The following is a 27884-nucleotide window of genomic DNA, read 5'->3' as shown; positions in this document are numbered from 1 at the left end:
ATTATGGGAAATTATTTAGCATAGTTTAAAGCTTATGTTCTTTTTTTTAAATTAAAAAAATTTTTTTTGAATGTTTATTTATATTTTGAGAGAGACAGAGACAGAATGTGAGCTAGGGAGGGCAGAGAGAGAGGGAGACACAGAATCCGAAGCAGGCTCCAGGCTCTGAGCTGTCAGCACAGAGCCCAATGCGGGGCTTGAACTCATGAACCACGAGATCATGATCTGAGCCCAAGTTGGACGCTTAACTGACTGAGCCACCTAGGTACCCCTATTTTAAAAAAATTTTTTAAATTCTTTTTTTAATGTTTATTCATTCTTGAGAGAGAGAAGGAGAGACAGAACATGAGCAGGGGAGGGGCAGAGAGAGAGAGAAGGAGACACAGAAACCAGAAGCAGGCTCCAAGCTTCAAGCTGTCAACACAGAGCCCCACGTGGGGCCCAAACTCACAAACCGTGAGATCATGACCTGAGCTGAAGTTGGGACACTTAAGTGACTGAGCCACCCAAGCACCCCTATATTCAATTCTTGATAAGCAGCAGAGTTGTTATAACATTCATCTTGGTTAAATGTAATTAAGTAAAATATAAAATAATTAAACTAGAATTTATGAAAGTGTTAAAATGTTGCAGTTTATTTCTGTATTGCTGTAATGGAGATCAGAGTATCTGGATTCCAGTCTTTATTGTTAATTGGAAAAGTATGTCACACTCTAAGATGCTCAGCAAATGTGAGTTTTATGATTTCACACATTAATTTAGACAATTGCTCCATATAGCAGTATAATCCCTACTTCTCCTGTATGATAGATGATAAATTATAGAGTAGAAAGAATACAGAGAACTCTTTCCCCAAAAGGTGCCCTTTAAATTCAAATTATCACCATTATTATAAACCCATATTCATTTCCTGTGGAAATCACGGACTCCAGCAAATAGTGGTTATTCATCCTCTGTCAAGCTCCATTTCCCATTAGTGTTTTGACTTTGACTTCAAAGGCCTAAGAAAACATTGAGTTTTATAGTAAAAGAAAGGGGCGCCTGGGTGGCTCGGTCGGTTAAGCGTCCGACTTCGGCTCAGGTCGTGATCTCACGGTCCGTGAGTTCGAGCCCCACGTCGGGCTCTGTGCTGACAGCTCAGACCCTGGAACCTGTTTCAGATTCTGTGTTTCCCTCTCTCTCTGCCCCTCCCCTGTTCATGCTCTGTCTCTCTCTGTCTCAAAAATAAATAAACATTTAAAAAAAAAAAGAGTAAAGGAAAGAGGAGTTTTTAAAGTGAAGAAGAATTTCTAAAAGAAAAAAAAGCTGTTTATCTTCTGTTTGGTCATTTTCAAGGCTTTGTCACACTTTATCATTTATCATCACTGATGTGTCCAATTATTATTTATTTGGTGCCAGCTGGTTAATGACTGCTCTATTTACTATTTAACAGAAGCAGGCGTAAAAATATTTTTTATAAGTATAACTGTTTAACTGGCAATTATTACCTGGATATTTTGTATTTGTTTGAGATGATGTGAAAGATGAAAATAGAGTAACATTAAAAAAATTTTTTTTGATGTTTATACATTTTTGAGAGAGAGAGACATGGAGTGTGAGCAGGGGAGGGGCAGAGAGGGAGGGAGGGAGACACAGAATCTGAAGCAGGCTCTAGGCTTTGAGCTGTCAGCACAGAACCCAACGTGCAGCTGGAACTCATGAGCCCTGGGATCATGACCTGAGCCATGTCGAACGTTTAACCGACTGAGCCACCCAGGTGCCCCTAGAATAACATTTTGAGTACTTCTACTTTATGCTAGGCTTATCTAGTTTAATATTACAATTCTCTGAGATATAATTACAGGTGAGAAAAATGCACCTCAGAAAGGTTAAGTAATTTGCCTAAATCCTCAGAGTTTGACAATGAGAGTGCATTGATTTTAAGACAAATCTGTTGGACTCCAAAGCCTGATGCTCTACCACACTGGACACAGCAGCAAAATTTATCTGTACTTGAATTGCTTACTAGAAATATAAGTCATTGTCTTTGAGTTAACTTAGTTTGGGGCAGGAGTAAAGGACTGGGAATTTGAGTATTTGAATTTATAAGGAAGACAAAAATTCTGAGTGATTGGTGCTATCAGGTGATGGTAGAGTAGCAGGATTTTAGGATTTTACCTATCAGGTCTTGACCTACAAAATAGAAAAAGAACAATATGGGCACCAAGTCATTGGACGAGGAGGAGGGTGGCAGTATTATATACCATTCAAATTTACTCACAATTATTTTTTTCATTGTAATTGACTTTAAAAGTATAACTTGAGTAGACAGTTTTTTATTGCATTAGTGATTTGAATAGATGGAACAGAGAAGAGAACTGTAATGTAGATAATGTGGAAAAGAATACTGGAATGAGTATGAAAGAGCTGTGGGCTTCTGTTTCCTCTTCTGTAAAAGGAGGTGATTGCATAGACTTTATTTCTGTTTCCTTGCAGCTCTGAAAGAGCTTATATGAATTTCTGTGGTTAAAAAAAAATAGAAAAGGAAATGGAAAGATTGTGCTAGCATTGATTTATCTCTGTAAAATTATTACTAAATACTGATTAGCTAAGGTCACTATGTGGGAAGAGTCCATCATTAAACATTTTGAAGCGTACTGTGCTGAAAGTGTGTTTTCTGGAAGTCATCTCTGTTAGACTGGAATGCTATTTGTCAAAGTGTCAGTTAAGTGTGCTACAGTGAGCATTTTTTTTTTTTGCAATTACTGTTTCCTTTTTGATTCATTTCTCATACTAATTTCTTCAAGATCCCTTTAGGGACATGTGATCTTTATCACAGTTTTAAAAAAAAAATAGCTTGATGACATGTCTAATGTCAAAGTGACATATTGAAAAATGATCTAGATTAATTTTTAATATAGTTCTAAAAAGCTTCCCTGTTTCAGACACTTGGGATTAGGGATTATGGATACTTAACATATATTGAGTATTTACAAATGTAATTATAAAGCATTTTATATAATTTTATATTTGTATATTATATAAATATTTTGTAAGTTTATATAATTTATATAATACATATGTTTATGTATAAAATGGCAAATACAGTCAATATCTAGCTTTGCTTTTAATTTGAATATGTAATCAGTAATGTCAGGAGTAATTTTATTTTATTTTTTAAAGTTTGTTTATTTTGAGAGAGAGAGCATGTGAGTAGGGGAGGAGCAGAGAAAAGGAGAGAGAGGGAGAATCCCAAGCAGGCTTTGCACTGGCAGTGGGGCTCAAACCCATAAACTGGAGATCATGACCTGAGCCGAAATCAAGAGTCAGATGCCAACTGAGCCACCCAGGCACCCTGTGGAGTAATTTTATCTATAAAGATATGTAACAGAACTATATAATATTTTGATATTTATGTCATTATACCATATTTTTAGTTTAAGTGAAAATATACTTTAAAGAATTAAAATATCATTTAAAATAACTTCAAATTTAATACTGAATAAAACCATTTTTAAAAATAATTTTTTAGAAGTTAACAATTACACTCACCTGAAATATTAGGGAAGAGTTACAATGTTATGATTCTATCTGGGGTAAAAGAATATTATTCCAGAGCATGAAAAAATTTGATGTTGTTTATTTAAAAAAAATTTTTTTTTAATGTTTTTATTTATTTTTGAGACAGAGACAGAGCATGAGTAGGGGAGGGGCAGAGAGAGAGGGAGACATAGAATCTGAAGCAGGGTCCAGGCTCTGAGCTGTCAGCACAGAGCACGACACGGGGCTCGAACTCACAGACTGTGAGATCATGACCTGAGCTGAAGTCGGACGCTCAACCGACTGAGCCACCCAGGCACTCAGTGTTGCTTATTTTTTAATCATAGGAAAATCATTTTTCAGTATATAAACCTAAGATGACAAGATACACAAAATCATGTCTGTTTATGCTGTCACTCTGTTATTTTATGCTCTGACTTTGGTCAAGGAATCTTGACAGAATTGAAGATTTTCAACTTTGTTTACTGTAAATAGAGGTTACAGAAATGTTAAATATTTGTAAATGAATGTTATATTGTAAAAGGCAGCTAAATAAGAGAATCTTTCCCTTGTCACCTTGTTATGTGCCAGTGTTAAAGTACATGTTGATCATTTCAAGCATGTAAGACTCTCTTTATAACAGTGTCTCTCTGTATAATGCCATGAGAATAAGTCACAGAAACTGTCTTCAATTAAGACCTTTTTAATTGAATGACTAGTGCCTGTTGCATGCAAGTTATGACAAACTTGCCTGATACCAAATCTGATTATATCCTATGTAATGTTTTAGCAGGATTCCAAGGGCATTTGTCAATATTGACTTCATCCAGGTATTACAAGAGTTTTCATTCTGAGAGCTCTAGGATGTGCCGTGTGCTTTGTCATTTCTACAAGGGCAGAAATTTCTTTTATTTCATATTAGATTTACTTTACCTATTTTGGAACCCAGGCATCAATAATCCTATTCCTCAGTTCATGGCACACTTTTTAAAATGTTTTAATCCCAACATAGTTAAAATACAGTGTATTTTAATATTACTTTAAAATAAAAAAATAAAATAAAATAATATTGGGGCGCCTGGGTAGCTCAGTCAGTTGAGCATCTGACTTTTGATTTTGGCTCAGGTCATGGTCTCATGGTTTGTGAGATGGAGCCCTGTGTTGGACTCTGTGCTGATGGTATAGAGCCTGCTTGGGATTCTCTCTCTTTCCCTTTCTCTCTGCCCCTCCCCCCATCTCTCTCTCTCTTTCTCTCAGCATGAATAAATAAACCTTAAAAAAAAAGTAATATTTATGATGGCAATCTTCTTTCTACTTCTACATATCCCTAGTCCCTAGTTTAGCTTACTAGACATACCCACTTAAAAAAACAAATAGACAGGGGCACCTGGGTGGCTCAGTTAGTTGAGTGTCCAGCTCTAATTTTGGCTCAGGTCATGATCTCGCGATTTGTGAGATCAAGCCCTGCACTGGGCTCTGTGATAGCAATGCAGATCCTGTTGGGATTTTCTCTCTCCCTCTCTCTCTTCCCCTCCCCTGCTCTTTGCACTCTCCCTCTCTCAACATGAATAAACTTAAAAAAAAAAAAAAAACGACCAACAACAAAAAAACCCAAATAGACTATTTTTTAGAGCAGAAAAATTGAACAGAAAGTACAGAGTTCTCACATACCTGTAGTTGACCCCATTATTAGCATCTTGCCACTAGTGCGGTACATTTGTTAAAATTGATGAACCAATGTCAATACATTGTTATTAACTAAAGTCCTATAAAAGAAATATATGCTGTGGTTTACTTTAGGCTTCACTCTTTGTGTTGTACAGTTCTGTGGGTTTTGATAAATGCATAATATGTGTCCTATTATAGTATCCTATAGAGTAATTATACTATCCTAAAAATCCCTTGTGCCCCACTTATGCGTGCCTTCCTTCCTGCCATTGGAACTGCCAGCAATCACTGATCTGGGTTTTGGTTTTTTTTTAATTTTATTTTTTAATGTTTATTTATTTTTGAGAGAGACAGAGACAGAGTGCGAGCAGGGGAGGGGCAGAGAGAGAGAGGGAGACACAGAGTCCGAAGCAGGCTCAAGGCTCTAAGCTGTCAGCATAGAGCCTGACACGGGGCTTGAACCCACGAATCTCAAGATCATGGCCTGAGCCAGAATTGGAATCTTAACTGACTGAGCCACCCAGGCTCCCTCATTGATCTTTTTACTGTTCCTGTTGCCTTTTCCAGAATGTCTTATAATTGGGATCATACAGTTATGTAACCTTTTCAGACTGGCTTCTTTCACTTAGTAATATGCATTTACATTTCCTCCATGTCTTTTTTAAAAAATCGAGGTATAATTGACATACAACATGGTGTTAGTTTCAGGTGTATAAGATAATGATTCAATATTTGCATATATTGTGAAATCATCACCACTGTAAGTTGTTAATATCTGTTCCCATACATAGTTACAAGTTTTTGGATGAGAAATTTTTTTAAAGTTTATTTATTTATTTTGAGAGAGAGAACCTGTGTGCATGAACAAGGGAGGGGCAGAGAGAGAGGGAGAGAGAGAGAATCCCAAGCTGGCTCTGCACTGTCAGCATGGAGCCAGATGCTGGACTCGAACCCGTGAACGATGGGATCATGACCTGAGCCAGAATCAAGAGCCAGACACTTAGTTGACTGAGCCACCCAGGTACCCCTAAACATTTTTTTAAAATATAATTTATTGTCAAGATGGCTAACATACAGTATATACAGTGTGCTCTTCATTTTGGGTTCACAGAGTCCTGTGGTTTATCGCTTACATACAACACCCAGTGCTCATCCCAGCAGGTGCCCTCCTCAGTGCCCATTACCCATTTTCCCTTCTCCCACACCAGCAGTTTGTTCTCTGTATTTAATAATCTCTTACAGTTTGCCTCCCTCCTTCTCTGTAACTATTTTTTCCCCTTCCTTTCATACATGGTCTTCTGTTAAGTTTCTCAAGTTCTACATATGAGTGAAAACATACGATATCTTTCTCTGACTGACTTATTTCGCTTAGCCTAATACCCTCCAGTTCCATCCACGTTGTTGCAAATCGCAAGATTTCATTCTTTTTCATTGCTGAGTAGTATTCCATTGCATATATATACCACATCTTCTTTATCCATTCATCAATTGACATTTGGAGAGAGTGTTAACCAGGGAGGGGGCAGAGGGAGAGAGAGAGAATCTTAAGCAGGTTCCATGCTCAGTGCAGATCTTGACAATCCTGTTGATCCCAAACCCTGGGATCATGACCTGAGCTGAAATCAAGAGTTAGACATTTAACTGACAGCACCCCCAGGTACCCCAGAAATATTTTATTTATTCATTTTTAGATTTTTTTTTAAATGTTTATTTTTGAGAGAGAGAAAGACACAGTGCAAACAGGGACAGGCAGAGAGAGAGAGACACACACACAGAATCTGAAGCAGGCTCCAGGCTCTGAGCTGTTGGCACAGAGCCCAACACAGGGCTTGAACTCATGAACCATGAGATCATGACCTGAGCCAAAGTTGGACGCTTAACCAACTAAGCCAGCTAGGCACCCCACCCCAGAAATATTTTAAATTATTCACGTGTTTCTCTTATTTAAAGACAATTCAACCCAAAACAAGTTTATTTTCCTGATTTCATATTTACTTACCTGTTGATGGAAACCAATACATAGGACAGTAAGAAATGGCTACTTTAAAAATAGAATATTCCTTGGTAATTCAGTCTTCCTCATACTCTGCCTGAAAACTTGTCTTATTATTCACATTGTGATTTGAACCATTCGAGCATGGTAAAACAGGAAAAACTTTTGGATTAAACTTGGTTTCTAATGAAGTTAGGGCAATATTTTCCATTCACATTCTTCAAAAAATTGTGTTGGCTGAAAGTCCACCTCACCCATGTCATAGCATTTGTCACACAGTACTGTCTCTGTCATTCTCATTGGACTATAAGGATCGTGTTATTGATTCTGATTTATCTTTTATTCCCAGCATTTAGGCCCCACAGTACCTGTCACTTACAAATTGTTCAACAAACGTCTGTTAATGAATGAATAAGTGAGTGCCAGATCATTAATTTACTTAAATATTGTGTGCTTGTTATTTGTCTGTCACTATGCTGGGTGCTGAATTTACACTAATGACATTATGATCCCTACCCTTATGTAAAGATTAGTGGGAATAACCAAAAGCAAACAAATGTATAATTACAAATTGTGATAAGGACTATGAAGGAAATGAACAAGGAGGGATAATATAAAAGATGGAGGGGGAAGGGGACCTGGGAAGTCCTCTGAAAAATGACAGTTTATTTTTTATTCTTTATGTTTATTCATTTTTGAGAGAGAGACAGAGGGTGAGCAGGGGACGGGCAGAGAGGGAGACACAGAATCCGAAGTAGGCTCCAGACTCTGAGCTGTCAGCACAGAGCCCAGTGCAGGGCTCATACTCGTGAACTGTGAGACCATGACCTGAGCCGATGTCAGACACTTAACCAACTGAGCCACCCAGGAGCCCCAAGAAATGACCGTTTAGATGACACATGACAGTTGAGGAGTCAGCCATTCAAAGTACAGAGAGAAGAATGCTTCAGGAAGAGAGAACAGCATGGGCCAAGGTAGGAAGGCACCTATACAAGAAATTGAAAGGAATCCAGTATGGTTAAAATATAGTAAGGGAAGAGTCCCATAAAAAGAGTGTGGAGAGGAAGTCAGGGAATAGCTCATGTAGTGTTCTGCAGGTCATGTGAAGAATACAGTGAGAAGCCATGGGAATGGATAAGCTTACCTAGGGAAGAGTTTACAGAGGGAAGAAAAGGGGCCCAGGGCTGAGCCATTGAGGTCAAGCAGAGGAGGAAGACCTAATGCAAGTGACAGAGAATGCATGGCCAGAGAGTTAGGCAGAAAACCAAGAAAATGTGGTGTCTTGAAACTCAAAAGAAGAATAGTTTGGCAGAGGAGGGGGTTATCACCTATATAAAGTGCTGATGGGAGGTAAATAAGATATGGACAGGAAAGGGACCAATGGACTTGTCTGCATCAGACTCTGATACAAGCAGACTTGGTAGAGCTGTGGATACAGAAGCCAGAATGGGTTGAAAATGGGGAATGGGTTGAATATGGAATGAGAAGTAAGGAAGTGGAGATGGTTTTTTCAAGAAGTTTTGTTGTGAGGGAGAACAGAAAAAAAAATTGGAACACTTACTAGGTGAAGATGGTGGTTATAGATGAATTTTTTTTTAAGGATAGGAGATATTTACTATTGTATTTAATGTAATGAATGATTCTATAGACAGGTTGTTTTAGAAGAAAAGGGATCAGAGGAAGAGAAAAATCCTTGAGAAGGCCAAACGGATAAGATTTATGACATGTTTAGGGTTTGGTCTTCAACAGGAGAGAGGAAGAGAAGATGGGGACAGATGAAGATAGGTTCATGGATTTATTGGTGAGAGCATGAAAAAAATTTACATCTGCTTGGCTCATACTTCATATAGAAAATATAAACATCGGGGCAGCTGAGTGGCTCAGTAGGTTAATCATCTGACTTTTGGTTTCAACTTAGGTCATGATCTCGTGGTTCATGGGTTCAAGCCCCACATCAGGCTCTGTACTGACAGTGCAAAGCTTGCTTAGGATTCTCTGTCTCTCTCCCTCTCTCTCTGTGTCCCTCCCCTGCTCAGGCTGTCTCTGTCTCTCTCAAAAATAAATAAACTTAAAAAACAAGAAAATATAAACACAGAGACGAAATAGGGATAGATGATGAGGGTTTGAGAGGGGAGAGGTAGTTACCTTGGAGTGGGAAAGTAAAACCTAGTTAGAGAATTGAAATTTTGATAGCCTTGTGAAACTAGGTATCAAATTTTCAGTCATTTTATGCTAGTGTAGTCCTGACTTCATGGGATAAGGTCAGTATTTGTCTTTGGAGACATTGTGAGCTTGTTGCATTATCTTTGCAATACAAGCAATTATTGGAGAAGCAACAAAAGTTCTATAGGGCTAGTCTATGTTGCCATCTGTCTATCCATTTCCATTTTATTTGTTCTTTCATTGAAGCATTTAGCAAGCATATACTTAATGCTTAGTGTACTATTTTTAACCAAAGAGATGAAAGAAAAAAGTAGAATGGCTGAGCTACTCTATTTAAACATACCACTCATGTTTCCACAGATCACAGAACTTAAATATGTGAAATAAGTAACAATTACAAAGCTGCAAATGCTTTGTGGTGGGAAGCAGATAGATGATGATGATGATGGTGGTGGTAGTGGTAGTGAGGATAATGAGATGGCTAATATTTATTGAGTGTTTACTGTGTGCCAGGCACTTTTCTAAATGCTACTTACAGTATCTTATTTAATATGTATAACACCCTAGGGGCACCTAGGTGTCTCAGTTGGTTAAGTGTCTGACTCTTGATTTTGTCTCAGGTCATGATCTTCTGGTTCATGGGTTCAAGCCCCACATCTGGCTGTGCACTGACAGCATGAAGCCTGCTTGGGGCTCTCTCTCTCCCTCTCTCTCTGCCCCTCCCTACCTCAAAGTAAATAAATGTAAAATACACACACACACACACACACACACACACACACCCCCTACGAAGTAGCTAGTGTTATAATCCACATTTTATAAGTGATGAAATTGCCCTACAAAAATTGAGTAACTTGTTGAGAATCACACAGCCAGTAAGTGGAGTTAGGATTCAAACTTAGGCTCTTTGACGTACAGAGCCCACACTCCAAAGCAGTATGCAGTGGTTTTAGAGGGTCTGGGGGGTGGGAGGGGGACTGAATAAGGGAGTCATAAAGTTGAGGTCCTTAAATTAGTAAGGGCCACTTTAGGAGCATGTGGACTTATGACCGCAAAGCTCCTAGGCAGCCAGATAAGAGGGAAACAGAAGGTAGATAAATGTTTGTTTAGTACATACTCTGTAATTTGTGTATCATTTTCCTAGTAAACCCATGTGAAAAGTGTGTTATTACTACTTTCCGGTTGAAGAAACTGAGATAGTAGAACTATGAAGCAATCAGTGCTTTCTTAGCTATATAACACATGGTCTTTTCCTTTAAATATAGTTGAAAGGATAAAAATGAAATAATTCAATAGGTTTTATGGTGGTTTTTTATATTGTTTCCTCAGCATTTCTTAGAGGAATGTCTGTATTTATACCATGTTTTCAAAGCAAATATATTTATTTCAAAAAGAAAGTTGGAAAATACCTGCTACTTCTTATATTAGATGGCAATTTCTTATTTTAAATAAAATTATATGTTAAATACTCACAATTTACTTTTAAATAACTTGAGTTACAGTCAGTTTGTTTAACATTTGAGAATTTTGGTAGTGAATATAGAATAACCTTCATAGAACCCTGAGTAACAAGCACATTAAGATAACCTGTTGGTTTGGGGGTGCCTGGATGGCTCAGTTGGTTGAACATCTGACTGTTGATTTTGGCTCAGGTCATGATTTCATGGTTCCTGGGATTGAGCCCAATGTCGGGCTACGTGCTGACAGCGTGAAGCCTGCTTGTTGCTTGGGATTCTCTCTCTGTCCCTCCCCCCTCTTGCACTTACTGCTCTCTCACCCTCAAAAATATTTTTTTAATCTTTTTTTAAAAAAGATAATATGTTGGTTTATAACTTCAGAGATCAATTTTCTCAAGGTTTATTTTGTCATCTGGTGTGAAAACATGACGACTGGTTGTGCTCCTTGGGAAGCAGAAAAGTAGTAATTTCTCACACTGAGAAAGTTTGTTGAAATATGTGAAGAGCATTTTAAAGAGCAAAAGGATCAATATTTCTCAACACCTAGATTTAGAATAACTCACAGCCATTAACTAGCTTCCTCATGATCTCAGAGGCAAGGTACTTTGATCATCCGTAGAATGAAGGTGATAATACATAATAAAGATCTGTTGGGAGTGCCAGGGTGGCTCAGTTGGTTAAGTGTCTGGCTCTTGGTTTCGGCTCAAGTTATGATCTCGCAGTTCATGGGATCGAGCCCTGCATTGGGCTCTGTGCTGACAGTGCAGAGCCTGCTTGGGATTCTCTCCTTTTCTCTGTCCCTCCACTGCTGTGTGCGCTCGCTCGCGCTCTCTCTCTCTCTCAAAATAAGTAAATAAACTTAAAAAAATCTGTTGAATGAATTATCAGTTTTAAAAGTAATAAATAATGTTACCTAACACTGTATGTAGTAGATTATCATTAAATTGTAACTTCTTATTTTAATTATGTCTTTATGGAAAATTGGCTGTAGTGTTTGTTTTTTTTTTTTTAAGTAGGCTCCATGCCCAGCGTGGAGCCTATTGTGGGGTTTGAACTCATGACCCTGAAATCAAGTCCTGAGCTGAAATGAAGAGTCAGTTGCTTAATCAACTGAGCCACCCACGTGCCCTGGCTGTAGTTTCTTTATGAAGTATTTTTTTGTTGTTGAGTTGTAGGGTTCTCTATATATTCTGGGCATCGATCCTTTATCAGATATCTGATTTGGAAATATTTTCTTTATAAGTTCTTTTTACTCTGTTGGTAGTGCCTTTGATGCAACAAAGTTTTAAATTTTGATGTTCAACCTGTTTGTTGTTGTTGTTGTTGTTGTTGCTGCTGTCTGTGCCTTTTGTGTCATATCCAAAAAGTCATTGCCAAACCAAATGTCATGATCTTTCCCCCTATACTTTCTTCTAAGAGTTTTATAATTTTAGCCCTTGCATTTAGGTTTTTGATCCACTTTGAGTTAATTTTTGTATATGGTGTAAGGATCCAGTTTCATTCTTTTGAATGTAGATATCCAGTTTCTTCAGCACCATTTGTTCAAAACACTATCCTTTGCCCATTGAACTGTCTTGGCACCCAAGTCAAAATCATTTGTATATATATGTGAGATTGTATTTCTGGGCTCACTGTTTTATTCCATTGTTCTTGATGTCTGTGTTTATACTAATATCACACTGTTTTGGTTACTGTAGCTTTGTAGTAAATTTTGAAACCATGTAGTGAGAATCTTCCAACTTTGTTCTTCTTTGTTAAGATCATTTGACAATTTTGGAGATTCCATATGATACACTATATGTTAACTAACTTGGATTTAAATTTAAAAAAATATTCCATATGAATTTAAGGATGGATTTTTCTATTTCTGTGAAGATTGTTACGACAGAGATAACATTGAATCTGTAGATAATTTTAGGTAGTAGGGACATCTTAACAATAATGTTTTCCAATTCATGAATTGTCTTTCAGTGTATTTATATCTTTTTTAAAAATTTTTATTTATTTTTGAGACAGAGAGACAGAGCATGAGCGGGGGAGGGACAGAGAAAGAGGGAGACACAGAATTTGAAGCAGGCTCCAGGCTCTGAGCTGTCAGCACAGAGCCCGATGCAGGGCTGGAACTCATCAACGGTGAGATCGTGACCTGAACCGAAGTCAGACGTTCAACCGACTGAGCCATCCAGGCGCCCTGTATCTTCTTTAAATTTTTTTTTCAGCATTCTTTTGTTATTTTCAGTGCATAAGGCTCTTACCTCCTTGGTTAGGTTCATTTCTAAGTATTTTATTTTACTTATTTTTAATTTTTTTTTAACATTCAGTTTTGAGAGACAGAGAGTGTGAATGGGGGAGGGGCAGAGAGAGAGGGGAGACACAGAATCCCAAGCAGGCTCCAGACTCTGAGCTGTCAGCACAGAGCCGGACACAGGGCTTGAACTCATGGACCATGAGATCGTTACCTGAGCCGAAGTTGGATGCTTAACCGACTGAGCCACCCAGGTGCCCCAATTTCTAAATATTTTATTCTTGATGCTATTGTAAATGGAATCATTTTCTTAATTTCATTTTCAACTTGTTCATTATTAGTGTATAGAAATACAAATGATTTTTGTGGGTTGACTTTACATCCTGCAAGTTTGCTGAATGTATTAGTTTTTACAATTTTGTATGTGGAATCTTTAGTGTTTTTTACATATATGATCGTGCCATCTGTGAACAGAGGTAATTTTCTTCATTTCCAATCTGAATGCCTGTTTGTTTACCTTTCCTAATTGCTCTGGCTAAACTCCAAATACTAAGCTTGAATATAAGTGTCAAAATTGTTCATCCTTGTATTTTTCCTATCTTAGAGGAAAAGCTTTTAGTCTTTCACCGTTGCATATGATATTAGCTGTGAGTTTTTTAAATGTGGCCTTTTATGTTGAGGTAGTTTCCTTCTATTCTTAGTGTGTTGCATGTTTTTATCACATAAAGATGTTAGATTTTGTTAATGCTTTTTCTGTATCATTGATCATGTGGATTTCTTTCCATTCTATTAATGTGGTATATTACATGATTTTTCCATGTTGAACCATCCTTGCATCCTTGATCATAATCCTTTTAATGTACTGTTAAATTTGGTTTGCCAGTATTTTATTGAGTATTTTTTGCATCAATGTTCATAAAGGATATTGTTCTATAATTTTTTTGTATTGCCTTGTTTGGCTTTGGTATTAGGGTAATGCTGGCTTCATAAAATGAGTTAGGGAGTGTTCCTTCCTTTTCAGCTTTTTGGAAGAGTTTGAGAAGGATTGGTGTTGTTTAAATGTTTGGTAACATTTACCAATCAAGGCCGTTTTATTTGGAGCATTTCTTTGTTGAAAGGTTTTTGATTACTGATTCAATCTCCTTACTAGTTATAGATATATTTGGATTTGCTATTTCTCCCTGATTCAGTTATGGCAGGTTTTATATTTGTAGGAATTTGTCCATTCATCTAGGTTGGTGGCAGTTTTTGTTTTTTGTTTTTGTTTTTTAATTAATTTCTGCACCCAATGTGATGCTCGAACTCATGATCCCAAGATCAAGAGTTGCATGCTCTACCAACTGAGCCAGTCAGATACCCTGGCCACAATTTTCTTTAAGCCAGAAGAGAATTATTTGAAAAAGGTAGAGTAGGATATTCAGTCTTAAATCAGTGCTTCCTTTGACAGAACAAATCAGAAGTTGGTTGTTGGTTACAGAATGTCAGCTGACAAAAGTGTCTTCTGTTAAAACCATCACATTTTCATTATATAAATAGGCAAAGGAGAGGCTTAAGTGGATGAGTAATCACTAGAGAAATATTTAAATTTATTAGCTATTAAGAGGTAGGAATTTTATACCTATGTAGTGAAAAATAGAAAATGTTGATAATACTCATTGCAATTTGATGTTAAGTTGAAATCAGCATTTTTAGACATTTAAAATACCATATATATCAATTCTTAGAGCCAATAATTCCTTCTTTGGAAGATAATTCCTAAAGAACAAGAGCTATAAAACAAAAAGATGTTCATTTTAGTGTTACTTTATTTTTTACTTGTTTATTTTTTAAATTTATTTTTTATTTTTTAGAGAGAGACACCAGGGGAGAGGAGCTGAGGGAGAGAGAGAGAGAGAGAGAGGGAGAGAATATCTTAAGCAGGCTCCAGTGTCAGCATGGAGCCCAGTGTGGGACTCAGTCCCATGAACGTGAGATCATGACCTGGGCCAAAATCAAGTGTGGGATGCTCAAATGACTGAGCCACTCAGGCACCCCTAGTGTTACTTTATTTTTTTTTTAAATTTTTTTTATTTTTTAAACGTTTATTTATTTTTGGGACAGAGAGAGACAGAGCATGAACGGGAGAGGGGCAGAGAGAGAGGGAGACACAGAATCGGAAACAGGCTCCAGGCTCTGAGCCATCAGCCCAGAGCCCGACGCGGGGCTCGAACTCCCGGACTGCGAGATCGTGACCTGGCTGAAGTCGGACGCTTAACCGACTGCGCCACCCAGGCGCCCCAGCCCTAGTGTTACTTTAAATAGCAAGCACATTAGAAATAATTTCTGTCCAAAGCTGGATAATGATAAGTTAAATATGATATATACATTTGACTCAGCCATTAAATATAATTATGATAATGGGGCGCCTGAGTGGCTCAGTCGATTAAGCGTGCAACTCTTGATTTCACCTCAGCTCATGATACCACAGTTATGGGTTTGAGCCCATGTCAGGCTCTGTGCTGAGTGTGGAGCCTGCTTGGGACTCTTTCTCTCTCTCTTTCTCTCAAAAAAAGATATTAAAAATATAATATGATAAAGCAGTATGGCAAATGCCTATGATGATCTATGAATAAAATAAAATGCAAACTCATAGTTTTGCTTTGTTTATAATTACGAAAGTTATTCTTAGGCATAAAAACATGTGTACATAAAGGGAACATGTAAAATTGAAAACATAATTTTAATTGGTGGAATTCTGGGTAATTCTCTTTTTCCTTTTTAATTCCTATAGGGGTTCTTAATATTGATTCAATTAAAAATAATTCAGGGTCTATGAAATCGTCTTCCCAGGAGAAGTCATATTCAAATCTGATCAATTTCTAGATCTAGGAATCAATTTATAGGAAATACAGAGTTAGACAAATGCATTAAACATCACCACCTAAGAAGGCAGTCAGTGAAATCCATATTGTGGGAAAGTATAGGACAAATGACTCAGTTTTTCCAATAAGGTATTTTTGAAGGAGAACCTATATAATAAAAGAGACTTGAGACATTCACTAATCATAGTATAAAGACCTCTTTGATTTCTGCTTCAAGCATAACATTAAAAAGCTAAACAAAATTAAAAGTTATACAATAGTAATACAGCACTGGATATAAGAGAAGAAAGATCTAAAGTCAATCGTCTAGACTTCCACCTTAGTAAAATAGAATACAATGTGAGATGTTGATAATGGCAGAGGCTAGTAATGTGTGGGGACAGGGGTATATGGAATGCCCTATAACTTCTGCTTAATTTTGTTGTGAACCTAAAACTACTCTAAAAAATAGTCTATTAAAAATTTGTCTACTAAAAATGTTAACATTATTCAGATATTTGATATTAAGAAATTATTAATATTTTAAGATGTGATAATGGTACTGTTCTGTTAAAATAGTCCCTGTGTTTCAGAGATTTATACTGAAATATTTGAAGATGAAATGATATTTGGGGTGCCTAGCTGGCTCAGTTGGTAGAGCATGGGACTCTTGATCTCAGGGTTGTGAGTTCAAGCCCCAGGTTGAGTGTGGAGCCTACATAAAGGTATTAAAAAAAAAGTGAAATGGTATCTGAGATTTATTTTTAAATGATTAAATAAGGGAGAAGTAGGTGAGGATTAACTTTAATAATTGTTTCACCTGAGCACTGGCAATTAAGGGTTTGTTATGCTGTTATGTCTACTTTTATATGATTGAAAATTTCTGTACTAAAAAGTTTTAAAAATGCAGAATGGCCAGAATATGGTTTAAAAAGAAGGGATATGTTTTGGGGTGCCTGGGTGGCTCAGTGGTTAACTGTCTGACTTTGGCTCAGGTGATGATCTCACAGTTCATGGGTTTTAGCCCCTCTTTGGGCTCTGTGCTGACAGCTCAGAGCCTGGAGCCTGCTTTGGATTCTGTCTCCTCCTCTCTCTCTGCCCCTCCCCTGCTTACACTCTGTTTCTCTTTGTCTCTCAAAAAATGAATAAAACATTAAAAAGAAAAAGGGGGATTATGGTTTAATTGCTTGCCTTTTACAGATTAGCACTTATAAACCTATACGTAAAACTTAACAGACAATGTGTGTTATTTAAAAGATAACAGGATAGGAGCGCCTGGGTGGCTCAGTCAGTTGGGCAGCCGATTTCGGCTCAAGTCATGATCTCACGGTCCGTGAGTTCGAGCCCCGCGTCGGGCTCTGTGCTGACAGCTCAGAGCCTGGAGCCTGTTTCAGATTCTGTGTCTCCCTCTCTCTCTGACCCTCCCCCGTTCATGCTCTGTCTCTGTCTCAAAAATAAATAAACGTTAAAAAAATTTTTTAAAGATAACAGGATATATAAAAAATTTATAGTGTGTGTATATATATATATACATATATATACACACACACACACACACACACATATATATGTGTATATATATATATATATTTTTTTTTAAGCTTATTTATTTACTTTGAGAGAGACCAAGACAGCATGAGTAGGGGAGGGGCAGAGAGAGAAGGAGAGAGGGAGAATCCCAAGTAGGCTCCCAGCTGCCAGCACAGAGTCCAACACGGGCTTGAACTCACAAAACTGTAAAATCTTGACCAGAGCCAAAACCAAGAGTTTTGACCGAGCCACTCAGGCACCCCTAATTTATAATATGTTAAAAGAAATGAGTCTGGTGGCTCCAAACACATTTAAGATTTTATGTTGCATTTATTTTCTTATAATTCTGGTGTTGTGTCTGTTTGTATAGCCTTGGTTAGAAATAAAGTTGCAAGGTTAAATTAGAGACCTTTTGTAGCCTTTCCTGTGATATATACTCTTAAAATGCCTAATAATTATTTTTGTTTTCGGTTAATAATAGTTAAGTTGGAACAGGTGTTTGGATACAGACAGAGTTGTAATCTGAACTGCTGTAGCTCTTACTGCACTGGTTTTGGTATTTGCTAATAAGCAAGGATATAGTACTCTTCTGTACTTGAGAATTTTTACAAGCTCTTCTGTACTTGAGAATTGGTCTTTATGAATAGGTGGATATTGGTCAGTCACAGGCACTTTCCTGTTTTTTGTTTTTGCAAGGCAGTTATTTTTGTCATAAATATAGTGCTTTTTGAAGACCTGGCATATCACATTTTCCACTTTGTAATTTGGGGACGAAATAAGTGAACACTGATGATTTGAATTTTTAAGAATTGTAAAGGACCTTTATTCACACTGTAAGGGGGTATAAATAGGCACAAATGGTACTTGAGTATAAAGCTTATTCATAAATTTGCAGTAAGGTTTGTCCTGTGGAAAGCCATGAGTGGGAAGTTTGAAAAGAAAAGGAAAGGGAAATAAGAAAGGCACCATCATTCACTCAGTCCCTATTATGTACTTCATTTTACAGGTATTATCTCATTTTATCTTCATAAAAGCCTTATAAGGAGAATATTAACATTTCATTTTTACATATGAGGAAAAAGTGAGGCTCACAGAGTTCAAATTATTCTCAGTCATTTGGCTAGTGAATGAATGATAAAGTTGAGATTGGAATCCAAAAGTGCCATATTAAAGAAAATTACATGTAAACACACAAATGGTTAGAGAAAAACAAATACCATATGATCTGTCTTATATGTAGACCCTAAAAATAAAAGAAAACCAAAAACCCCCAAACCCTAAGCTCATAGTTAGATGAGTGGTTGTCTGAGGCAGGGAAAGAGTGAGGGTAAGTGGAGGGTAAAATGGCAAAATGGCTGAACAGAGTCAGAAGGTACTGACTCGAGGTATAAAATAAGTAAGTCTTGGGGATGTAATACACAGCATGTCAACTATAGTTAATAATACTGTATTGCATATTTGAAATTTGTTAAGAGAGTAAATCTTAAAAGTTGTCATAACAAGAAAAATTCTGTAACTAGACTTTATTGTGATCATTTTGCAATATATATAAATACTGAGTCATTATGTTGTACAGCTGAAACATACATAATTAGTTTCAGTTTTACCTCAGTTAAAAAAAAATACGTTAAACGCTACATTGCAAAGAATAAACCTTAATATATATAAACAACAAAATAAAGGAACTGACCTCAGTGGATGTCACTGTCATTAATAAACAGCTTAAAATGTGTTTGTCATTGTTGAAGATGTAAATTTGAGTTGTGTATGATATTGCCCTTCCCAGATAAGGCCACATTAATGTTTCTTTCTCATATGCTCATTTGTGCAATGATTTTTTTATAATCAAGGAAGCAATAAACATTTGGCAAGTACCTATTTTATTTCAGGTACTGTGATATCAGTATTGAAATACTTTAGTCCTTTACTCCATGAAGTTTACATCCTAGTTCAGGAAAATGGAGAATAAGTTGAATAAATGCAGTAGATTGCAGTAGATTGTGTTAGTTGTGATAATAAAAGTATATGGCATGATATTTTGGTAGTAAAGTTTGTATGTGCAAATATGTAATTCTCTATTTCTAGAACTGACTTTTTGACTCTGAGCCTCTAGCTCAGAGAACTGGAGAAGGTACTTAGATGACGCTTGGAATGTGGGGTGGGATATTTTTGTTACAGTGATTGGGGTTGCTGCTGGTGTTTAATAATCTGGGACGTCCTGTGTTAAACATCCCGTGTTAATCAGAATGGTGCTGTGAAGAATTGGCCACGCTAAATGCCAAGGATGCCCTTGTTGAGAAACACTGACTAACCTGACTCATGGCAAACAACTTCATCTTGGTCTTTTCAGGCAAATTGAGTGTTACCCGGTAATTTTAAATCCAGGATTATTAACCTATTCTCAGTTGGTTCAAATCTCTTAGATTCTGCCTATCTTTTCTAGGGCACTAATTCTAATGACCTGTGAAGCTTGTTACAGGATAGTCTTTGTCTTTTTGAGAACAAGAGCCAGCATTCCCAGGTCAATCTTCTATTTTATGTTGTGGTACACTGTCTGTGTCAGTCATAGGCACTGTCAGGTGGTGGTTTTGTGGTGTATGTTACATTTGATCCCATGTGGTTCTCTGGCATGGGTGATCCCACAGAAATGCCTCTCTTTGCCTGACTCCTATTTTCTTGCCATTCTAGGTAGTTTCTTGGCAAGTCATCCACTTTTCTAACTAACTTCTGTGCCTTTCTTGAATTCCCTTGGAAACAAAAGATCCCCCCTCCACACTATTGTTGGCATATTGGGAAGGATGGGTAAGATTCCTCTGTTTAACTGCATAATGCTGCCCCCTAGCTTGCTTTTAAAAAAAGATATCTTTGTTTTTTGTTTTTTTGGAGTTTTTTTTCAATTCTCACTTGAGATTTTTTTACCCGGAGCAAGTCATTTACTTTGGAAAGTCCCCAACTATGTTAGTTTGCTAGGACTGTCATAACAGAGTACCACTAACTGGTGGTTTAAACAATAAAAATTTATTGTGTCACAATTCCAGAGGCTAGAAGTCTGAGATTGAGGTGGTGACAGGGTTGGTTCCTTCTGAAGGTTGTAATGGAAGATCTATTCCATGTCTTTCTCCTTGGCTTGTAGATGGCCATCTTATGTTCACATGGTATTCTCCCACATGCTATGTCCAAATTTTCCCTTTTATTAGGTTACCAGTCATATTGGATTAGGAGCTCTCACCTTAATGACCTCATTTTAATTTGATTACCTCCATAAAGACCCTGTTTCCAAATGAGTCATATTCTGAAGTATTAAGGATTAAGACTTAAATATATGTATTTGAGGGAGACACAGTTCAACCTGAAACACCAACTAATACTCCTTTTAATTCTATTTTCTTTTTAGAATATAGAAAAGGCTCTACTCAAAATTAAAATATCCCAGTCCAACACCTAAAAAAATTATATAAAAGTAAAAAGAGAGGGGGGGAAAAAGCCCTATTTCAATCCAATTCTTATCCTCCAACTTGACTATTTTACTTTACTTTTCCATGTGAGTAACTACATATAGAACTCTCTGATTCTTTTTCCAGGCTAACTGCATTCCATTTAATGGTCATACTGCAGTTTAATTATTCCTCTACTGATGAACATTTGGGTTGTTGATAACTTTTGACTATTATGATGGTACAGAGCTAATTCTTGTATACATCTCATTGCACATTTGGATTTTCTTTTTGTAGGATAATCTTTCAAATTGAATGTGCTAAGTCAAAGGGAATGAACAGTTAAAATTTTAAGATACCGCTAAATTAATCTACCAATTTATACTACCACCAGGAGGATTTGAGAGAAAGTTCCTCTTTTCTCTTTACCCTCACCACCATTGGATACCAGTTTTTAAAAATTATTTGTACAATAGAAAAAGAAAATCTCATTCTTTTAATTTTTATTTTGTTACAACTGATACTTACTATATCTTTACTTATTAGACTTTTATTTTTCTGTAAATTTACCTGTGTGAGTTCTTTGCTTACTTTCTTTAGAGGTTTTTGTATTTTTCTTTTTAGTTCATTGAAGGTTTTTATATGTTATGGATCTTAGCCCTTTGTTCATTATGTATAACAAATATTTTATCTAGTCTGTTATTTTATTCTTTTTGATGTCACTGTACATGGAGGGTTTTTGTAATTTCCTTTTCCGATTGTTCATTTTTAGTGTATAGAAAGAAATGCTAACTGATATTTGTGTGTTGACTTTGTATCTTGCAGATTCACTGAATTCATTTCTAAGTTTTAATGTTTTTTTTAATGGTTTTTATGTGTGGAATATTTAGGGTTTTCTGTATATAACTTAATATCATCTGCAAACAAAGATAATTTTACTTCAGTTTAGATGCCTTTTATTTCTTTTTCTTGCCTGATATTGTGGCTAGAAACTCAGTACCTATGTTAGGTAGAAGAGGTGAAAACAGGCATCATTGCCTTTTCTAATCTTTGAGAAAAAGCTTTCAGTCTTTCATCATTGTATGAAGTTTGCTATGGATTTTTTTGTTTTTTTTGTTTTGTTTTGTTTTTAAATTTTTTTTCAATATATGAAATTTATTGTCAAATTGGTTTCCATACAACACCCAGTGCTCATCCCCAAAGGTGCCCTCCTCAATACCCATCACCCACCCTCCCCTTCCCCCCCCCCATCAACCCTCAATTTGTTCTCAGTTTTTAAGAGTCTCTTATGCTTTGGCTCTCTCCCACTCTAACCTCTTTTTTTTTTTTTCCTACCCCTCCCCCATGGGTTGCTGTTAAGTTTCTCAGGATCCACATAAGAGTGAAACCATATGGTATCTGTCTTTCTCTGTATGGCTTATTTCACTTAGCAGCACACTCTCCAGTTCCATCCACGTTGCTACAAAGGGCCATATTTCGTTCTTTCTCATTGCCCTGTAGTACTCCATTGTGTATATAAACCACAATTTCTTTATCCATTCATCAGTTGATGGACATTTAGGCTCTTTCCATAATTTGGCTATTGTTGAGAGTGCTGCTATAAACATTGGGGTACAAGTGCCCCTATGCATCAGTACTCTTGTATCCCTTGGGCAAATTCCTAGCAGTGCTATTGCTGGGTCATAGGGTAGGTCTATTTTTAATTTTCTGAGGAACCTCCACACTGTTTTCCAGAGTGGCTGCACCAATTTGCATTCCCACCAACAGTGCAAGAGGGTTCCCGTTTCTCCACATCCTCTCCAGCATCTATAGTCTCCTGATTTGTTCATTTTGGCCACTCTGACTGGCGTGAGGTGATATCTGAGTGTGGTTTTGATTTGTATTTCCCCGATGAGGAGCGACGTTGAGCATCTTTTCATGTGCCTGTTGGCCATCCGGATGTCTTGTTTAGAGAAGTGTCTATTCATGTTTTCTGCCCATTTCTTCACTGGGTTATTTGTTTTTCAGGTGTGGAGTTTGGTGAGCTCTTTATAGATTTTGGATACTAGCCCTTTGTCCGATATGTCATTTGCAAATATCTTTTCCCATTCCGTTGGTTGCCTTTTAGTTTTGTTGGTTGTTTCCTTTGCTGTACAGAAGCTTTTTATCTTCATAAGGTCCCAGTAATTCATTTTTGCTTTTAATTCCCTTGCCTTTGGGGATGTGTCAAGTAAGAGATTGCTACAGCTGAGGTCAGAGAGGTCTTTTCCTGCTTTCTCCTCTAGGGTTTTGATGGTTTCCTCACATTCAGGTCCTTTATCCATTTTGAGTTTATTTTTGTGAATGGTGTGAGAAAGTGGTCTAGTTTCAACCTTCTGCATGTTGCTGTCCAGTTCTCCCAGCACCATTTGTTAAAGAGACTGTCTTTTTTCCATTGGATGTTCTTTCCTGCTTTGTCAAAGATTAGTTGGCCATACATTTGCGGGTCTAGTTCTGGGGTTTCTATTCTATTCCATTGGTCTATGTGTCTGTGTTTGTGCCAATACCATGCTGTCTTGATGATGACAGCTTTGTAGTAGAGGCTAAAGTCTGGGATTGTGATGCCTCCTGCTTTGGTCTTCTTCAAAATTCCTTTGGCTATTTGGGGCCTTTTGTGGTTCCATATGAATTTTAGGATTGCTCTTTCTAGTTTCGAGAAGAATGCTGGTGCAATTTTGATTGGGATTGCATTGAATGTGTAGATAGCTTTGGGTAGTATTGACATTTTGACAATATTTATTCTTCCAATCCATGAGCAAGGAATGTCTTTCCATTTCTTTATATCTTCTTCAATTACCTTCATAAGCTTTCTATAGTTTTTAGCATACAGATCTTTTACAACTTTGGTTAGATTTATTGCTATGGATTTTTTTTGTATATGGCTTTTATTATGTTGTGGTAGTTTCCTTCTATTTCTAGTTTTTTGACTGTTTTTATTATGTTTTATGTTGATTATGTTTTTATTATGAAAGCGTGTTGAATTTTGTCAGATGCTTTTTCTGCTTTGAGATGATTATGTGGGTTTATTTCTTTCATTCTGCTAATGTGTATTAGACTGAGTTCTGTATATTGAATAATTCCAAATCCATTACTTTTTCCCTACACTGTAGCCATATCTTCCCCTTTGATTAAAACATTTAAGTGGTTTCCCACTGCTCTAATTAAAAAAACAAAATTAAGCATCCAACTTTGACTCAGGTCATGATCTCACAGTCTGTGAGTTCGAGCCCTGTGTCAGGCTCTGTGCTGAGAGCTCGGAGCCTGGAGCCTGCTTTGGATTCTGTGTCTCCCTCTCTCTGACCCTCCCCTGTTCATGCTCTGTCTTTCTCTGTCTCCAAAATAAGTAAATATTTAAAAAAAATTTTAAAAACCCAAATTATTTTTTTTATTTTTATTAAAAAAAATTTTTTTTTTACGTTTATTTATTTTTGAGATAGAGAGAGAGACAGAGCATGAATGGGGGAGGGTCAGAGAGAGGGAGACACAGAATCCGAAACAGGCACCAGGCTCTGAGCTGTCAGCACAGAGCCCGACGCGGGGCTCGAACTCACGGACCGCGAGATCATGACCTGAGCCAAAGTCGGCCGCCCAACCGACTAAGCCACCCAGGTGCCCCAAAAACCCAAATTATTAATACAACCTGTACAAACTTTGCTTGGTCTGCCTTCTTTTTTTTAATTGAAGTATAACTAATATACAGTGTTATTTTTATTTGTATAATGTATTTTTATCTGTATAATTCTGTACATTACTCTTAATGACTGTATTCTCTCTATACTCTACTTTTCATCTCTGTGACTTATTTATTTTATAACTGGAAGTTTGTATCTCTTAATCCCCTTTACCTATTTCACCCATCCCCCTACTCACCTCCCCTCTGGCAGCCACCAGTTCTCTGTATGTAAGAGTCTGTTTTTTTTTGTTTCTTTGTTCATTTGTTTCATTTCTTAGATTCCACACATGAGTGGAAACATACATTTGTCTTGTCTGGCCTCAGCTTATTCTATGCCTCCCTTAATCTAAGGGCCTTTAGCCATATTAACTATTTTTAGTTCCTTGATGGAGCCATGCTTTCTTCCCCTAATGGGACCTACTTTCTGTTTCCTCTGCTTATTGTCTCTTTTGTGCATAGAAAACTTTTACCTCATATTTTATCTATGTCATTTCCTAAATAAAACCTTTCTTGACCCTGTCAATCTAGGTAAGGCCTAGATTACATCTTATTTTACTATGTACTTCTTTTGAAGCAAGTAATTTTCTATTCACTTGTGTAATTATTTAATTTTAGATAATAACCTCTGTAGACTATGAATTTCATGAAGGCAGGGGCCATATCTATTTTGTTCACTGCTACACCTAATAGGGTAGTCTGCTGCTCAGCACATAGTTAGGGCTCAAATATTTGTAGCATAAATGAGTGAATGATGGCTTCTTGGATTTACCTCTTGATTAGAAAGGTTATTGAAAGTTTTTAAGAAGATTGACATAATTAGATTTACTGTTTTAGAAAGTTCTGTCATTTACTGTTTGTGTGAAAGATGAATTGGGAAGACACATCTGAAGATTAGGACAGGTAATTGATTGTGATCATCTTCTAGGCCTCAGATAGTAGAGGCCTGAATAAAGGCAGCAGCAGTAATGATGGAGAGGGAGAGATTAAGAGGGAGAACCAACAGGATTTAGCAATTGATGAGATATAGTCATGGTGAGGAAAAAGGAAAAGTCAGGTCTCAAAATGAAATACCATATATGAATTAGTATGAAGCAGTATTACATAGTAGTTAAGAACAGAGCCTTTGGAGACTTACTATGTAACTTACTAGCTGTACAGCTGAATGATTTTGCTTAACATTTGTTTATTCAACTCTGTTGATTGTAAGTGACTGAATTCATAGAGGTTAAATGAAATAGTATATGTAAAGTGCTTGTATTCATACAGTTTGCTGTGGACTTGAACAAGTCATTTAACCACCCAAACTCAAGTTTCTTCTGATAGAAATAATCTATTTCCTGTACTCTGTTTGTTGCAGAGTTACTTTGAGAATGTAAAGCCTCTGAAAACTGTAAATTGTTAATCATAGTAGCTAGATATATTAATCATACCTAGTAAGAGAGGCGATGATCTCTCTCACTTTGTCTTTAGTCTGACCTCATCTCTTGATTCATCTTTGTAAGATGGATACTTCTTGACTCTAAAAACTGGATTAGTAGAATTTACTGGGAACAGCTTTCTGCCCATATGAAGCTCTCTGTGATAAATGACTGATGACTTCTCAAGAAAATAAATCTTAACAGGGAGCTGAGGAGATTCTTGTTGTCTAATGTGGAAGGGACAAGAAAGTAAAATTATCAAGAACCAACCCTGGAAGGTGGAAATAAGGTGCTGGAAATTGGCCTCATGAATTTTTGATTGTCTGCAGGCTGTGCTTATTTTTTTTTAAGTCTATTTATTTATTTTGGAGAGGGAGCTCATGTACCCACAAGCAGGGAGGAGGCAGAGAGAGAAAGAGAGAGAAAATCCCAAGCAATCTCCATGTTGCCAGTGCAGAGCTCGACATGGGAGCTGTGAATCGTGAGATGGTAATCAGAGCTGAAATCAAGAGCTCGGCACTCAACTGACTGAGCCAACCAGGCATCCCAAGGGCTGTGCTTATTTTTATGATTGAGTTGTATACTTTGAGCTTTCCTAGCTTTCAGAGCAAACCAGTAAAAAGAGCTGGTATTATTATTATTCCATCTATAAGATGAATAAAAATCAGAAGTTCAAACTTGGAATTCCCAATGTTTGTTTATTTCACCCTGCTATATTGCCTTTCCAAACAAAGATAGCAGATGTAGTTAGTTATCTTTAAATGCCCATGTTATGTGATATTGTGTATAGGAATTTTGCCTAAGGGCAAGTCATTTTTTTTTCTCCTGCTGTGTATTTGTTGTGTGATCTTGGGTAAGGTTTTTATTTTCAGCCAGACTTTTACTTTCCTTATTGCTGACAGACGTGTCATCTCACTCTTGCTTTTGAATTGAGTCTTGGGGCCCAGCTTCCTCAACTGCATTTTCCTTTGAAGTTTTTAGTGTTGTAGTAATATGGTTTCCTGTCAGTGTTGGTCAATATTGGTTTGCTCTCTTTGTACTGTTACCCTAAATAAATTTAGTATGTTCTTATTCCTACAGGTTTTCTGTGCTTCCTGCTGTAGCCTGAAATGTAAACTGTTATACATGGATAGAAAGGAAGCTAGAGTATGTGTAATCTGCCATTCAGTGCTAATGAATGGTAAGTATTAAAACAGGTTGAATTCACAGTTACCAAGACAGAACAAGAGAATTCCTATGAAAAGACTACTGTTTTTTCCTGCCTTTCTCTATAAGTTGTTCACCTTCTCAAAAGTCACAACTTTAACTAAAAATATGGAACAAATTTCCATGTTTTGAGAATATTGTAGCATTTCAGAATCCCTGTGCCTAACTTAATAAACAAATGTTAAAGTCAGGTAAGTTTTGCAGGAAGAATGGAGGTTCTGGTGGAAATCTGGTGCTGTGTGGCTTTAATGCTCCTGTGGAATGACTGGAGTGGGATGGGGGTGGGAAGCAATTGACCACTCAGATGATGAAATATTAAAATTGGACTGAGGTTTTCCTTTCAAGGGAAGCTGTCTATTTCTAGGAAATACCTTAATAACTTGAAGTGTATTCTTATTAACAACTTGGTTGTCACTCATCTTGTTAAAAATAAATTATTTAGCGTGTCAGATCAAGTAGAGGAGTTCATTTTTCTGTCAGAAATCTCCTTAATACTATTTAGATTTGTTATAAGAATATTGGTTTTGAATTTAGTTATATGGTAAAAGAACATGACCAGGAGAAGGTAAATATAGCTTGTCCAGTGTTCATCTTTTGTGGGACTGGAAATGAATCCAAGGGCATTTTAGTTTAGAATTACAAAAAAAAAAAAAAAGTATTTTTGTAAAGAGATACAAGAAAATTAATCAGGCTATAGTATTTTCTCTGTATGTCTTTGTA

General features: G+C 36.8%; 1 protein-coding gene across 1 annotated transcript in view; it reads left to right on the top strand.

Moving 5' to 3' along the window:
* The window catches only part of ZFYVE9 (zinc finger FYVE-type containing 9), a 134979-nt gene that overhangs the window by 22011 nt on the left and 85084 nt on the right, over positions 1-27884 (top strand). The window contains exon 4 of the mRNA XM_047085321.1: positions 27039-27138. Within this exon, the coding sequence (XP_046941277.1) occupies positions 27039-27138 (100 nt within the window). The remainder of the gene's footprint in view (positions 1-27038; positions 27139-27884) is intronic.

The sequence above is a fragment of the Lynx rufus genome, unplaced genomic scaffold (assembly GCF_022079265.1).
Source record: "Lynx rufus isolate CCGP_SWC_20201006 ecotype Redwood Valley unplaced genomic scaffold, mLynRuf1.p SCAF_2, whole genome shotgun sequence".
NCBI classification, from domain to species: domain Eukaryota; kingdom Metazoa; phylum Chordata; class Mammalia; order Carnivora; family Felidae; genus Lynx; species Lynx rufus.
Note: the sequence above shows the minus strand (reverse complement) of the source record. Positions and strands in the feature narration are given on the sequence as shown.